The 16,387-nt window shown below is 36.2% G+C and overlaps 1 protein-coding gene across 5 annotated transcripts in view; it reads right to left on the reverse strand.

Moving 5' to 3' along the window:
* Positions 1-275: 275 nt before the first annotated feature.
* ARNTL2 (aryl hydrocarbon receptor nuclear translocator like 2) overlaps positions 276-16,387 on the reverse strand; it is a 32,062-nt gene continuing 15,950 nt past the window's right edge. For 4 of the 5 annotated variants that reach the window (XM_015628956.3, XM_015628954.3, XM_033514359.1 and 1 more), the window contains exons 6-17: positions 15,638-15,717; positions 14,551-14,643; positions 12,553-12,670; positions 11,605-11,748; positions 9,742-9,982; positions 8,727-8,833; positions 8,023-8,173; positions 6,730-6,785; positions 5,759-5,867; positions 5,226-5,313; positions 3,826-3,934; positions 276-2,819 (exon numbers count right to left, since the gene is read on the reverse strand). In XM_015628956.3, the coding sequence (XP_015484442.1) occupies positions 2,683-2,819; positions 3,826-3,934; positions 5,226-5,313; positions 5,759-5,867; positions 6,730-6,785; positions 8,023-8,173; positions 8,727-8,833; positions 9,742-9,982; positions 11,605-11,748; positions 12,553-12,670; positions 14,551-14,643; positions 15,638-15,717 (1,433 nt within the window). In that variant the 3' untranslated portion in view covers positions 276-2,682. The remainder of the gene's footprint in view (positions 2,820-3,825; positions 3,935-5,225; positions 5,314-5,758; positions 5,868-6,729; positions 6,786-8,022; positions 8,174-8,726; positions 8,834-9,741; positions 9,983-11,604; positions 11,749-12,552; positions 12,671-14,550; positions 14,644-15,637; positions 15,718-16,387) is intronic. The other variant, XM_015628955.3, reaches the window with a different exon arrangement.

Here is a 16,387-nt window from a genome sequence, read left to right on the forward strand (position 1 = left end):
GCAACAGGAAATGAAGAAGTTCAGGGTTAATGTGTGGACACACTCAGAGTTCATCCCTGGAGGACATGAGGGTATTCTGAAGTTCTGTTTGAATCCCCAAAAATGCACATTAGCCTGGATTACAGGCTCTCCCATGCCTGGGGAGCATCACATTGAGCTACCAAAATCCACAGGAGTTCCACATCCCTGTTTATGTTTTTAGGGAAGGAGCATGGGATCTGAAAGAACAAGTACTTCATATTTCAGTTCAGTATCAGACAGAATTGCCAGCAGACTAAGCAGGGCATCAAAATAGTATTTATTGACCTGATTGAACCACATCCTACCATTATCTGCACCATGCCAGGAACAAACTTCAGTATCTTAATAGAATTGTGTTGTTATACAAAGATAAGCACATACTATCTCAATTGTATTCAAAAATATCTATTGGTTTCACCAGAAATATTTACAAGTGACACTTTTTATTGAAAAAGCTGATTTAAGCCAGAAAAAAACCTTACAAATAGTAAAGTGAGAATCTACTAAATGAATTGAAAATCACAATATTTGTCATTGACTGCAAAAGAATCAAAGTTACATTTTTTGTTTTATTTTTTAGGGATAGCCAAGGATCCAAAAATAGTGGCTTGAGTCTAGACACATAAATCTTGTGAAAGAATTAATCTGCTCCTGCAATAACAACAGCTGCCCTATTTCCAAACTAATCCAGTTAAAAAACCTGTTCTAATAAGGTCTGTATAATTTTTTGTTACATATGTAGTCATTTATCTATGAGCTACAGTACTTGCTGGTTTATTTAGAATTTATTTCTAGAATAGAAAAGAGAAAATGCATTTTACAATGGCACAATCTCAAGTTCTCAATTTCTTTGACACAAATAGATTTCTATCAGTTTTTAGAAAGTGCCTGTTTATTTCTCCTACTTTGCTCCATGATATAGCCCAAAATTCAGAAAAGGCAGAAAAGTTTATTCTAATAAAACAAGAGAACTGATGATTTTGGCCCCATGTCAGTAAAAAAGAGATCTGAATGCAGGAAATTACCTCCAAATTTAATTAAAAAAAAGAAGTCTATAGAGCTAAAAAAAAAAAAAAAGAAAAATCAATCCAAGAAGCCATTCTAGCAAATCCCCATCATCAAAAACGCATTGTTTGCAAAAGGAGTCATGCTCTGCCAAGCATAGGAAGCCACTTCATGTCCAGATCGTGTTCTCATGAGGACAGGGGGAGCTCCCCAGCAGCACAAGGATGACATCTACTGACGGCCATATCCACCTGTTCCCAACTCCAGCCTTCCTAAAAACACCAGCCCAGGCTGCCATGCTCACCTGGAGTGAGAGAGGTTAGGGTGGTACCTTTGTTTAAATGTCTGTATTAAAAAGATGCACACGTATCGGGTATCTCCAAATGCTACCCTTTCATTAACTGAATTAAAAAAACAAACAAACAAACAAACAAACAAAACCCAAACATGAAGAAAACATGAAAAAAATCTGTAATTGTATGATATATAATTATGCAAAAATTTGTTTAAACCTTCAATACCAGAGATAAAAAGATCCTCTTGCTATATTAGTGCTATGTTGTTCTAATGCAACCTCTAAAGTGCCACATTCTTGAGTAATTTGCTGTAACTGGGATACAATCCTTGCAAAAGTTGTTCCCAAAAGATCATCCTGCATAGCATTTACTTACACAGCTATAGTACAGAGAGATTTTTAAAAGTCACACACTCAAGAAGTACAAAATTCTCTCAATCTCTCCAAAAACAGAAAAGACGCTCTAGAATTTTAACATTTTTTTCACCAACAGGGTGAGTGCAAGCTTCACCCTGGAGCCAAGACTATCCATTCAAACTTCTCTAGTTAGTAAAGACCCTGGGACAAGACCAAAGTGCTTTATTACAAATAGTGCATTTTTTTCTCTGTCTCTATGCACTGCCTCTCTAATCATATGTTACAAGTAACATAAAACAATAATTAAGAGTTTTTGTTGCTCTTTTCTTATGCCCTTCTCATGTTTGTGTACTGGGAAAATGAGTGTTTTTCTCAAAACATTCTCTTTTATTTATTAGGGTGATCCAACCCCCCAATCCTTGCTCCCAGAACCATAGGCTTCATTTTCACCTTTGACTGCAAAAACTGCTGAGAAGTGCAAGGAATCACAAACTGCATCATTTGAGAATTACAATACCTTATTTTACAACTGTAGTGTGTGCAAATAATTATTTCAATTAAATTTAATAGTTACAAATATTCTCAAACCATGTAAGTACAGTAGGTTCTACAGAAAGTAACATGGATAACCAATATTCTGCAACTTGAAACAAAAATAATAAATAAAAGTTTGAAGTATTAAAACTAAGAAAAAGTAATCCTGTACATTGTACAGTACCTTTTGGTTAAAGCTTATTAGCAAAAATATACTTATGTGTTCTAAGCATTCCAGTTACAGATGTTTCAATATTAAAATTTCAAGATTTCCTCATCACGAAAAAATATTGCATTTGTCCACAGGTGCAGCAGATGTCTCTCACTCTGAACAAGGCTTCAGTCTTTAAAAATCCAGAGACAGCAAGTCTGAATTCAAAGGAACCATTACAAAACTCCAGTACAGTACTGAGGATGTAGGGTTGTTGTGCATGAGGGGTTTTTGACATTCCTTACTCCCAGAAGCAGCTCTAGAGGGCCCACTGGATATCACTGAGGTCAGCTGGGTCTCCCAGCCCTCCATCAGCCTCCAGGTAATTCATCAGAGCTGTCATTGCAGTGTCATCGTTCTCACAGATGGCATCGAAGTCCAGCTGAGAATTGCCACCTACACAGTGATTAAAACAGGGTGCTTGAAGCAGTATGGACACTATGAGGCATGGAGAACATGGCAACTTGCAAAACAGAATTGGTTTGAAGCAGTACCTGCCTTTGAAGTCAAAGCAAATATTTCTGTTAAAAAAAAACCCTAACGTGACTCCCTTTTGCTTTAAAACCATTACTCTTGTGTCATTGGGGTTGTTTCTAATTATTTTTTCCCAAACCCTTATTAGAGGATTAGCCTTTTTTCCTTTGTGTTTCTTTTTCAGTGTTTTTCTTTTTTAGTTGGTTGGTTGGTTTGGGGTTGTCAGAGTTTGGGGTTTTTAATTTTTTTTTAAAAGGCTCATGGTTAACTCAAAGAAAGCTGTAGGTTCTAAATAAATAAATCTCTGGTAAATGAGGGAGAAGGAGATGGAAAAGTTTCTAAGAGCTAAAATACAGGATCAGCATAAACATGGCTTTTACAGCATTTTGCCTTTTATGTTAAACATAATGCAGTGGCATTTTCCTCTAAAAAGGCCAGGGAATCCTGTATCCAGACAAACTTAACAAGGGAAAGACAAAAAAAAAGCTTTCTAAATAATTTTGATCAGTCCTTTGTATCAACTACTCCCAGCTTGCAGCTAAGAAAGAGGCAAAGTGCTAAAGGACAATAATTCATAAATTCCAAGAAATTCCCTGACATTACATTGAAATACTTTTCCCTTCCCATTTCTGTCCTGGAGAGAGAACAGTAAAGTGCCTCATGAAAAGTGTAAGAATGTAATGGTAAACTTTAGTTACAGATGTTGTTTTTTGTCATGAGATTGCTTCACTGATCAAATTTTGCTCTTTGCCTTGCAGCAATAACACATCTGTTTTCAGAGTTCTCATCTTCAGACAGTCAGCCAGCCAGCCAAATCTCTTTACAATTTATATATGGTTGTAAAGTGGTGCACTCAGAAATTACACCGTTGATCAGAAATGTCAGCCCCTGCAACTCCCAGAATATCCCCAAGAGAAATAGATCTTACTGAGGAGAGGTTCATTACTGGGAAACGGAATAGCACCCTGGGTTTGTTCTGAATTCTCTAGAACTTCTGTTTCTGAAGGACATAACTGAACCAACTCTTTATTTGGCACCTGAAAGAGCAGAATTGGTAGAAAGGACAGAATTAGATCCTAAATTTAGTCACAAATATTACACTGCAGAAACATCATAGATTGCTGTCAAATTATTAAGAACTAAATGGAGAAAGTGAAAAATATACATCAGCAGGCAGATATTTTGCATTTAGAAACAATTTTTTTAGAAGTTCATATAGCACTGAACCTAGCTTAAATAAAATTTGTGAGTTACACAGCTGTCAAAGATACTTCACAGTGATGGCACTGCTTGAGGGTCTAACTCTGTGTTCAGTAAATAAAGCCAGCACCAAATGCACTGGTTTGCACTTCCCACATCTACTACCATAAACTACAAATTCCAGTGTCCTCATGTTTGCCACTGTCAAAACATTCCAGTCAAGAGATTAAAAAAGCCCTCATGCCTCCTAGGTTCTATATGCATTAAACTATATCGATCATAGCAATAGGGATGGAAGTCATCCTAACCCCAAAAAACAGATAATTTTTTTCCTGATACTGGTTTCATTTAACACATACATGTAACTTAGCCGGAGAAATTCCTAGGATTGCCTGACTTGTGTATAGTCTACCAGGAAATTAATAAAGGCAAAATGCTTTCCAAAAGTATTTTAGGAACAAATGGGATACCGAAGCCCAGAATCAAGAAAAAACTTCAATGAATATGATGAAATTATCCTTATGATGAGACATTACATGATTTAGAGAGTTCAGCATATATAAATCAAACAACTTTAAGGAGAAAAACCTGTGGTAACACAGGGAAAAACAGATCATAAAAAAGGGGGAAGTCAAAGCAGTTCCTAGACCAGAATAGTGGGGGTTTTTTAATAGGAAATGAGAATTGCAGTGAAAAGAAATTAAAATTGCAGTGAAAACATAAACTGTTTTTAACAGGAAAGAAATTTGCATTCAAATAAGAGTTGTTTGAGAAGTGTCCAGTACATAACACACAACATATTTAGGTAAGAAGGTATGGTAATTATTCCATAGCTATGGGCAATAACTATGTTAGTTATAGTTTGTGATGCAACAAGCACTAGTAGATTTACAAGCACTACTAGGTTAGCATAACTATCCATTTTTAGAAGAGTAAATGAAATACCTTCAAAGTCACAATTTTAAACATTTCAAAACAGCAGATTTTTTTTAAAAGTCTCTTCAAAAACACTGATTAAAAGTACACATTCTCTCACAGAAACAAATCAGGGCAATCTGGCTCAAACACAGGTTTTGAGCTGCCACCGACCTCTTAATTTTGGATTTTTACAGGCAGGGGTGTACTCACATTGCTGCAGTTTATAGTTAAAGCTGGAGAAGGTGACTTTCTGAGGAGATGTGACGGACTTAACTCTCCAGAGGGTGAGGAATGCAACCTAAAATTGCATATGTTTACCACATCACATTAATCAAACACTGAAAAACAGACTGTGTGGTGCAGAAACCATCAGACCTCCCCAGTGACAAAGCATGAGTCTGATAATTTGAAACAATAATGTCTCCAATTCTCCTGAAGATTCTTAATTATCCTGCTCCATGTTTTGGTAGCAGAAAATAAAGGAGAGATCAGAAAAGGCCATGGGCCACAATTCCTTGAGCACACTTTTCTCTCTCTGTTGAATCACCAGCAGAGTGATGTGCATTGCCAGGCATAAGACTGATATTAATTATAATGGTATCTCAAAATGTTATTGTTCAACCTAAAAAATGTTATACATACAATACAATAAAAGTGAACCTGGAGCAACCCTCACATAATCATACATCCCTTGTCCCTGTCTTTACTTAACAGCATAACGATGATGGTTCTGCATTTATTACCTTTGTAATTCTAGTATTTCGTTTGCAATTTCAGTTCCTATACTGCCAGCACCAAGAATTGTTCCAGAGGACATTCCAGGCACACTTACTAAAGACTGTTTTACAGCATCTGGAGATAAAAAAAACAAAGCCCAGACAAAACCTTAAACCCAGAGCAGTTTCAGTGCAGAGCAAGAATTCATTTTAAAGCAGCTTTTGTTCTAGATATATATACACATATATATATACACACTATATAAGTATATATTTTCATATATGCATTCAGAAATTATTTTTCTTTAGATATTGATTCATGGCACAGGGTGTTGCAATATAAAGTGAATAATCAGTTGGTGAAAATTGTTTTTCTCCCGTAGTGAAATATATTTAATCATTGCCACCTCCAGTGTCTCTCACAGACATTGCAAGAACATGAGTTTAAAAAAAACTCTTGGATTTCTCACCAACTGAAATGAGTTACTGAAAGAACATTTTGAAAAGCAAATATAAAGCCTTGACAGCAAGATGATAGAACAGCATGCAGAAAGCAGAATCTACACATAGCATAAAAATAATAGCAAAATATGTTCTGTATCAGTATTGCCCTGTATTTTATAGATAAACTCAGCACAATTGTATCTGTTCAGAAAACTGGGCAAAATATGAAAGGTCTGTGACAGAAGCACAATATCCTACCAACCAAACCCCCATCTCTAACAGAAGCTGCTGGAAACTAAAAGCAGGTTATATATGCTTCTTTTTAGAATTCTGTGAATTATATCAATTAGGATACTAGACACTGAAAAATAATTAGCTTAAAAAAAAAAATTACTCCTTCCTTGCATACAGCCAACAATACAACAATACAAATGCAATAATACAACACAACAAAAAAATCCCTGGACTGGATGAATCTAAACTGACTGATCAGGAGATGCAGCTGCGATCCGTAAGATCTGTGATCTGTAAGAACTGTAAGAAGTGACACTTGCCTTCTGCAGGTTGGGAACTGTAGAGGACCTCTTCTTCAGCTGATTCCTTATGACCTCTGAGATTTAAAGAAATAAAAAAAAATCCAAAACAAACCACAAAAAGCCAGCAGGTGTTTTTTTCAAGAGCAAAATCCAGCATATATTTATGTTTAATTTCAATAAACATAAATAATCAATAATACTTTACACAGAACCAAAGCTAACATCCTCAAACTAGGAAAATATAAGATATTCCTCACATATTTCTGTGTTCAGTTCTTTGTAATGTTTTTGAGCAGTGGGTTAAGTACTAATTTCCACCTACTCTCCAAGTGAAAAAGAAAACCAGTAGGATTGTCTGTGTTCCATAACAAGGGAATAGGGCTGTCATTTTTATTGTTAGGAGGGAATTCAGGTAACCAGGAACAAGGACTGGTCAGTGGCTTCCTTGTATCAGTAGCTGCTGCCCCCCTTCCCTCCTGCAGACAACTGCAAATGCCCACATCTCCAGGGCAGGCAAAAAAGTGTCCAGTACAGACTGTCTGTACTGCTCTTCTCTGTCTTCCTGGGGAAAAAGAACATGGGCAGAAGAGGTGGGTGATGTTGACTCAAGGCATGAACCAGATAGAGAATGGGCAAAAGACACCCTCAACAACTTTGTTTTATGGAAATAAAATCCCCTCTGTCCCTGCTCAAACCCCAATCATTGGCAAAGATCCTCTGGATTTGTTCCACTGGAACAAACCCAATTACAGCTCCACTGCAAGGTGCAGAGAATGAAAAAGAATTAAAATAAAATAAAAGATTTAAACACAGGCATTTACTGTCCCCAAGGCTCCATCCTTGCAATCAATTTGGAGAGGATCTTCCTGTCCCTGCCTTGCATTTCCACCATCTATCAATTGTGCTTCTCCACCTTCCGACACCTGGGGGTAGGGCAGCACTTGGAATTGGGTCAACTGTCACACAGAGGGTTGTAAAGACCAGAAGGAAAAGGAGAATTAACTTGACAGTTCCATTTATTCAAATCTACTTTTCTTAAAGATCCTTCCCCTCTACCTTTAACAAGAAACTCTTTCACCTCATTTTTTCCCAATGGGAAAAAGCATAGTTTTCAGAGTCAAATCCACAACTCATGCCTAAAACAAAAATAGCTGGTAAACGCCAAAAAGATGTTTGTCCAGGTTGTTCAGCCCCTTTTTGCACAGGGTTGATGTTTTCTAGCCTTGTTCTGCTTTCTAAGCAGGTTATTTTCTGTTAGTGGTAACTGTAGTGATGCCAAAAAATAAATGGAGAGTCATATAAATTACTTACAATACCACAGTGTTGTTTGATACAATGTACTCCAGCTCTTTGGTCCAAGGATTCATGAAACTAAACCACTGACTCTTTAAAGTAACGAATGTCCCATCTTTTGCTCTAAATTTGTAGGAATTTGTAAATACTTTTTCTTTATTCTGTAACACTAGATAAGAAAAGGAAAGTTATAATCACCATAATTAAGCTTAGAAAGGTAAAGTTAGAAATAATAAATCTGTTTTACAGCATCATAAAACCAAAATGTTTCTGTTGGCCAGATGTAGAATAACATGCCAGAACAAACTGGGACCTGTTCTAAAATCAAATTATATAGTTTCAGCAGGGTCATAAATGTTACATTAAAAAGCAAATACTAAGTTTCTCCAAACCACTAGGAGACTCATGACTTGGTGAGCTATAACTCATGTCTTTAATTATGTTACCAGACACATCTGCTCTTCAGGATTCCTTCCTTTTCCTTACAAAGGATGGAAGCAGAGGGTTTGACAGATGCGCTGACATTGTTCCCCCACAACCAAGGCCTTGCACCAGGAGCCAAGACAATATAAGTTTCCCCCCTGCTTTTATTACAAGCCTTACACAGGCTTGTCACAGACATCACGAAGGGCAGTGCTGAGGTTGGGTAATTTGGGTTTGTAGTGTTTTCACTTGCGGTTATACGTAGCTGTAAGTGTCTGGGAGGACCAATTATTTTGTACCTTCTTTGTGTTTTTCAGCTAGGTGATTGTGATCATCTTGATGGCAGTACTCATAACAAGAAGTTCCTAGAAGCTCTTGTGGCAGATACCCTAAAATTGCTGTTGCGCTGTTAGAAATAAAAACGTGAACTACAGCAGATTCAAAGCTGTTTTCTTCAGTATCAGTAAAGCAGAACATTAATATTTAAACAAACAGATGCCTGTGTTTGTGTTTGGGGAAAAATATGCATTAGTACAGCTCTAAAACAACAGGAAATGTTTTTCACAGCAAATTATCCCTTTGCAATGAATGACAATTCAAAGGTAAAATAAGTGTTTAAACATGCAAACCACATGTACACATAAAATACTTCTGTTTAGTGGCTTCCTCTTAGCCAGTCACAGTACTGGTCACACATAAGAGTCAACAAAAAACTCAGCAGCTGAATTTTGCTCTTCCACTCAAAGGAATTAGTTTTAAACCAACACTTTTAGTTGAAAGAAGACTGAAAATATTTTCAATGACAAATTTGAAATGCAAAGTGGTAACTAGGTCTCTACAATAAAGAAAAATCTGGTTCAGAAAGTACAGAAAATGGGAACTTCTCACTTCTAATTAAGTAATTTGGTACCTCATTTAGATAGAACATATCTGTTACAAATGGTAAGATTCTCAGAAGTAATAACTTTTGATTAAATGTTTATTACTTCAGTCACGTGCAGAGCTATGAAGCTCTAACTTGAGTTTTTCTTTATGAATGAGCCCATTTTCTATAGGACAATACACTTCTATACATTATGTATTATTTGACAAAAAACAAAGCCCAAGTACACATAGTTTAAGAATTAACTGCTTCTTGTATAGAAGAGAAAAACATTCTGAAAATTAGAATTTTTGAGAATTCTCAACAAATTCTCAAAAATTGAGAATTCAAATTAGAATTTCTACCCTGCTGGAGAAATTACACTTTTGACAGACTATCAGAAAATGGAAGCAGTTGTGCCATTTCTCTTCATTAAAGAACAAAACGCTTACCGCTGATCTACATAAACAAATTTTCCATCCATGGCAAATCGTGTAACAAATTCTGTTGCTTTGACTTTTATCTCTCCACTCTTTTGTGGAACAATATAAGGGTGTAACCTCCCAATTGCAACAAGACAGTTAAAGTTACTACTGTCCTTTTCTACATCATTTTCCTCTTCTACTCCCACCTCATTAGGAGGCCAGTTCTTCAAATACCCAGTACAGTGAATGGTGCAGTATTTTCTGTGATCTAATAAAAAGAAATTAAATAAGAAGCAGTTATTGTTCAAAGAGAAAACCAAACTACTTATTTTATTCTGTTGGCCATGAGACCAGAAACTATATTTCATGCTTACCTACACCAGCTGTACAAAGCTACAGATCATTTTACAGAGCATTTTTTCAATTAATATTGTTCTGTTCAATTTAGGCTTGCCTGCAAAGAGAGCTTCTAACCCTATGTAAGATTTGGCAGTTCAAACACAAAGTTAAGAAACACAAAGAAAAAAAAGCAATAAACCACAGATCACTTTGTTTTTTTATATGGTTTCATATGGATTGTGAATTAAAATTACCCTGAGGCCCTCTGTAGCTTCCAAATCAATTTATCTTTGGTGAGCACAATGATCTGAATGTATGCTCACTGCAGTTGTTGAAAGAACCAGTCAGGAACAACCCAAAGCAATCCAGCTTATTTTCTATTTATCTCAGGCTTTTGAAGTTTTATGGGAATACAAATATTTTAAATATCTTAAATTCCAGCATACACTATCAATCATCCATTTTTGCTCTCTAAATAACATGTGAACACCCTCAAAAGCATCAAGGTTTTACATTATGTGTCCTACAGTAGCTGTCTTTCCAAAAAAATGCCAAATCATTCTTGACATCTCTGTTCTGAAGAGGATGCTTTCTATACCTTTGATTTTCCTCTCTATTCCACAGACCAACTCTGCAAAATGAGAAACTGAGTTATCCCACTATGATTTTGTCACAGTTGCTCAGGCGCCTTCCCTCAAAACTGCTTTCCCAAGAAACATTTACAGAAGGTAAATTCTTATCTCACTGAGTTATCTGACACATCAAGGGATACTAAATTCTATTTACTTACAATCATGGGCCTCTTAAAATTTGTGGTGTATCTCAACAGTAACAGGTTACATTGGAAAACAGAATTTGCAGGGTTTTTTCAGGAACAAACAATTTCAGCACACCTTTGCAAAAATCAACACTAAGGTATTAAAAGAAAAACTAGAAATTGCATTTTAAAATTTAAATTTAAATTTTCACTGGAAACTTGACAAGATTACACTGCTCTACAGGCATACTAAATGTACTAAATAGTACTAAAATGTACTAAAGTAAAATTACTGGCAAAATTAATAGAATTACACTGATAAATTACCTTTACTATGAAAAGGGGAAAAAAGGAAAATTCATACTTTTAAATACAACACAAAAAGTAAATCAGAAAATAAAACTGGTTTACTTGCTCTTTTCCCTTCAAAATAGTAGAGTTTGCAGGCTTTGTTCACTCAATTATCTTCAAGACATAAGTTATTTAATTTTATTCTTCTGATCTGCTCCAGTTCTTTCAAATATTTCCCTGAGACGTCTTAAATTTGACCACAAGAGACCACATGCTCCTACAGAGCCACTGTACCTCAGGTTCCTCCCTCCCTCTTTCCAGGAGGGCACCGGGAGGAGAGAGAGTACAATTAGACTGTTTTTCAAAAGGTGTCCCTGGTTCATATTTCCACTGCCCTACAGCTACTTGGTGAGATCAGCAGGAACTAGAAAGTCATTAGTGACTCAGAATTTAAACAAGTTTCAAGAGAGAAACCCCCCACTTCATCTCCACTCTCTGAATACCTTTCTTCTTTGGGTTGGGCAAACACTCCTTCTCCTCTTTGACTGTGGTCCTGCTACACTTTATCCGACAGAAGAAAGAACGTCGAGCACCGGAGTTCAGCCGAGCTGGTCCAGCTTGGAAATCTGTGTGTACTTGCAAGCCAGCTTACAAAGATTTAGTAAAGTAGTTAAAAATACCCAAAACCAAGCAATAAAACTTCAGAAAACAAGATGTTTTCTGCATTTACCTCCCAGTACATTGTCCTTACTGTTTAGCTGCCTAAATTTTGTCCTTACAATTAAAAAGAGTCTAATAGTTTAAATAGGGCAAAGAAAATACGATTGACACAGATTCCAAAATTAGAAAGAACTACTAAACTATTTTTAAACCCTTCTTGATATTAGTAATAAAATTTTACTAGATGCTTTATAAACTTTCACCTTGCATTTGGTAGAAGGAAGAACTGCAAAAGCCAGCTATAAAATAGGCATTAGCTGCATAGTACACAATGTTTTCGTTATTAGAAACAACTGTAAACTAAAGAAGGTTTGATTACATTGGGATTGACACTTAGCATTTTCAGAGGAGAGAGTGATTCTTGATATTGAAGTATTTTATCCCATGTTCGACTACATCAGGTCTTTTGTATTGACAAGATCTAGCAAATACAAGAAAAAAAAGTAGTATGCTGGTAGGAAGAATGTCAGACCACATCTTGGTAAATGTTTAACAGTGATTTCAGTAATTTAACAGAATTTCAGTACTTCTTATGTTCTAAAATCAAGGTTTTTTTGGGCTAGCTTTTCAACTCTAAATGCATTTTAAGCAGCAGATACACATTCAAATGTTTGTTTCATAGAAATACCTCAGGTTTGTTCATCCATACAAACACCTGAATACATCCTGACTAATAATTAGATTTATCAACATCTCCTGAAAAAATCTGAATATGTCCAGCTCTGACTTACTTTTGCCATCTACGAGCTTCTCCCTAGGCGAGACGTCCGATGAAGAAAGTTGTTCCTTAACTTTTGCAACATCTTTTGGATGTAAGTAATCAAATAAACTTTGTCCAATTAAACTGGCCTATTAAAAAAAAGAAAAACCAACAAAACCCAAAACGTGAGAACCATACCATTTTGGAACAGGACCTCACACATTATTTATCTCAGGAAAACAGTTGTCCGCACCACTAAAAAAAAGTCAGTACCACATTACTCCAAACATTAATATTTTGTTTTACATCTCATTTGTCATTGTTTAATATAATTTTTATTTAAAAACATAGTTTGTTACTTCCATTTGAAAAACAGCAGATTTAATAAGAGATTAAACAAGTTCTGTACAACCAAATGCTTTTATGTAAATAATGCAATTCTTGGTCTTAACCAAAGAAGGTTATGCACAAAGTACCTTCACTCTCATTTTATTGGGGAAGGAGAATGAAATATTCAACTATCTGATGACTCTGAGCTCCAGTTTGGTTGGACAAAATGGCACCACTGATCCAGGAGCAGGCTGGAAGCAGGGCTCAGCTCACCACACAACTCCTTAGCAGAGGGTGTTTACAGGGATGTCTCCAGCTGGGATGCCTTCTACCTGCTCACTCTGTTCATCCCAAGTAACCAACCTGCTGCACCACTTTCTTTTGGAACAGGAAGGAATTCTCATAGAAGTGGGCTGGTTTGGGTTTTCCACTACTTACCTTCAGCACAGCAGCCAAATCAAAGGGTAGAAAGGAGTTGTGTTGACAAGCTCTGCCCTAGACTCAAACTCATGATAAATACCCAGTCTCCTGCCTTCTCCCAGTCTCCATTTAATCCCAATGCAATGGGAAAATGCTGAGTGCTGCTGAGATAACCTAACAGCAACATTGCCAAAATATACAGATGTAACAAACCAGATCAAGCTGGAGCATGCATTTCAGAACCTAGAACAAGTCCCAAATAAGCTAATAAATCCATGGGTTTTATTAAAGGCAGTCATGTCCTTTGAATCTCCTTGTCTGGCATAGAGGAGACTCAAGGGTCTGGAAGTAGGTATGTCTAGCATGAGTGACTCCAGAAAGGCACTTTTAGTTCTTGAACAAAATCAATGTGGAAGTTAAAGAAAAACAAAACAAAACAACACAAAAAAAAAAAAAAAAGCTCTGCTTTATGTTTATTCCCCTAGGATGAATCATATCACTTTAATTAAAAAAGACAGTTTTGCACTTAAAAAAAAAAAAAAAAAAAGAGATAAAAATAAATCTCTGAAAGAGTCCAGATTGGTTATCTGTACATTTATAAAGAAAATGAAGATCACACAAATGGTTTCAAAAGTAGACAGATGGCAGCACTAACTGTTTTAGCCTCTGTTTGTGAAACAGAAGTCATTGACACAAGAAAAAATTATCTCTTGATTACTTGTGGTCATTGCCCATTATATTAAACACCAGCTAATGGAAGGTACTTCTATTTTTCCAATTTCCCTTATTCTACAGGCAAAGCTGGCTCCCATTCAGTTTCTTTCAGGTTAAGGGTACACACTCAGTTATTGGGGATGATGTGTTACGTGGTGCATCCAAGCATAAAGGCATCACCAAGGAAAGCTTTAATTAACTTCCACTGCTGAACTGCCCATTTTTCTTTGCCTAAAAAAACCCCCCACAATCACTTCACTATGTGAAAGAAAATCTCTTGCACACAAATTAGGACATCTTCAAATTATCTCTTCCTCTCAGACTGGCAGTTTTCTTAAAGATAATCAGCTGAAATCAGGTGCTGTTCCTCAGGTTGGGAATACTGATGTATTTGCATATACTTTCTTACAGGATAATCAGCTTTACTCTGAGTAAGGTTAAATCAAAGAAATTCCAAGAAATTATACACAAGGATTGGTTTGATGTAATATAGACTAAAATACAAAAGTTTTAAAATTCCTAAAAAAATGCAAGATAAAAGCAATCAAGAAACAACAATAACTACCTGATCATAATTAAGTATTTTGCAAACTGATTCAGAGACAAACAGAATTTTTCCTCTGTTGCATCCAACCACAAACAGGAATCCATCTGCAGCCTGAAAATATAAAGACATGGTCTTTAAAAACACACAATTAAAATAAGCAATGAATATTAATGACTACAAAGAAGCACACTTTTAAACCTGATTTTTTGAATTAAATACAAGAAAGCTGGAGAGGGACAAGAGGAAATGGCTTCACACTGACAGAGAGCGGGTTTAAATTGGATACTGGGAAGAAATTCTTTCTTCCCAGGTGCTGAGGCCCTGCCACAGGTTGCCCAAAGAAGTTGTGGCTGCTCCATCTGTGGAAGTTTCCAAGGTCAGGCTGGATGGGGCTCTCAGGAACCTGGTGAGAGGTTTGCTCAGTGGAAGGTGTCCCTGCCCATGGCAGGGGGTGGAATGAGATGAATTTTGAGGTCAATTCTAAGTCAGGCCATTCTGTGATTCTATAAAAAAAGCAATTAAGAGTGCAAGGACCAAATGAGGCCTTCAACCATACACAGCTAAAGTTTCTTAAAGCACAGCTTTGGCAAAAGTCCAGCTACAAAATAGCTTCTTTTGGGAGCTTCATTTACAGAGCTTGGCAAAGCATTACTGCAGCAAAGAACAAAAACCCACAAACCTAGTTGTGAATGAGGTGTGTGGGTTTATGAAGAAGAGTGCAAACAAGAGGGAAGATTTTATTCCAGGTATTTTTTGCACCTTTTTCGAAGTACATCTTTAAAAGTGTACATGAAGGAGAGCCAACAACTATGAGGATGTTCCTGCATAATTGGCAGCATTCCCTGCAGTTGCATGAAGATTTTAAGAATGGATGTATTAAACAGGCAGACTGTACACAGATTATTGTCCCTTCCAGGGCTGCTGCCTGCCATACTCCCACACCATCTCCGCACACCTTCATGAAAGCCCGAGTAGTGAACAGAGTTTAGAAATCAGTACAAGAAGACACTTGCCTGAAGGGAAATATGGGAGAGAAAGCACAGTCCAACTGAAAACTTGAGCTTTAACAAGGACATGATTTATCTGAGAGTTTCCTCTCACTTACCCTAAGGATTAACTGTCGCAGTTCATCATCCTTCAAAAATGAAGGTTTATACCGGACTTCTGAGTAGGAACTACTGGAACCTGGAAAATGGATGATCCACAGAGATCATGTCAAAAGTTACATTTTAAATTCACTTTCAGTGGAGTTATACATGTTATGTCTTTCAGAATTTTACTCTATGACCCCAACAGCTGAATTAAAAAAAATAATTCAAGATTCTAGAAATTCTAAAAATGAAATTAAAACAAATCTCAAACATGCAGTGGTAATGAAAACAGACACATAAGCAGTTTTTTTCTTCCCTTTATTAATACAAACCAAGGAAACGTCTGTTTAGATATCATTATTGTACTGCTAGAGAAATGGTATTATGAGGACTGAATTTTCTAGAAACATTTCATAAGTATATTTCAGACCTCTTAACTAAATTTTCCTTGCTGAAATGGATTAATTCCAGTATTATCAATTATCTTTTGGCATTAATAATGTTTCATTAATACTGTAAAGCCAGCAATCAAAAAACCAGACTATTGTAGTTAAATCATATGTCTCACTAAATATAGTGAGAATGACTCACTGCATGTACTGTTCTAGCACCCATGGCAAGAACTCTATCAAATAAGTCTTTGTCCATTACACTTTTATCCATTAAACTTCTATTTATTTTTTTTTGTTACATTTTTTGTAACAGTTGAACATTTCAGCCAATTTCATCATTCACTCTAACTCCAGATAGTATCTTGTATTCTC

This window comes from Parus major, chromosome 1A (genome assembly GCF_001522545.3).
Source record: "Parus major isolate Abel chromosome 1A, Parus_major1.1, whole genome shotgun sequence".
NCBI classification, from domain to species: domain Eukaryota; kingdom Metazoa; phylum Chordata; class Aves; order Passeriformes; family Paridae; genus Parus; species Parus major.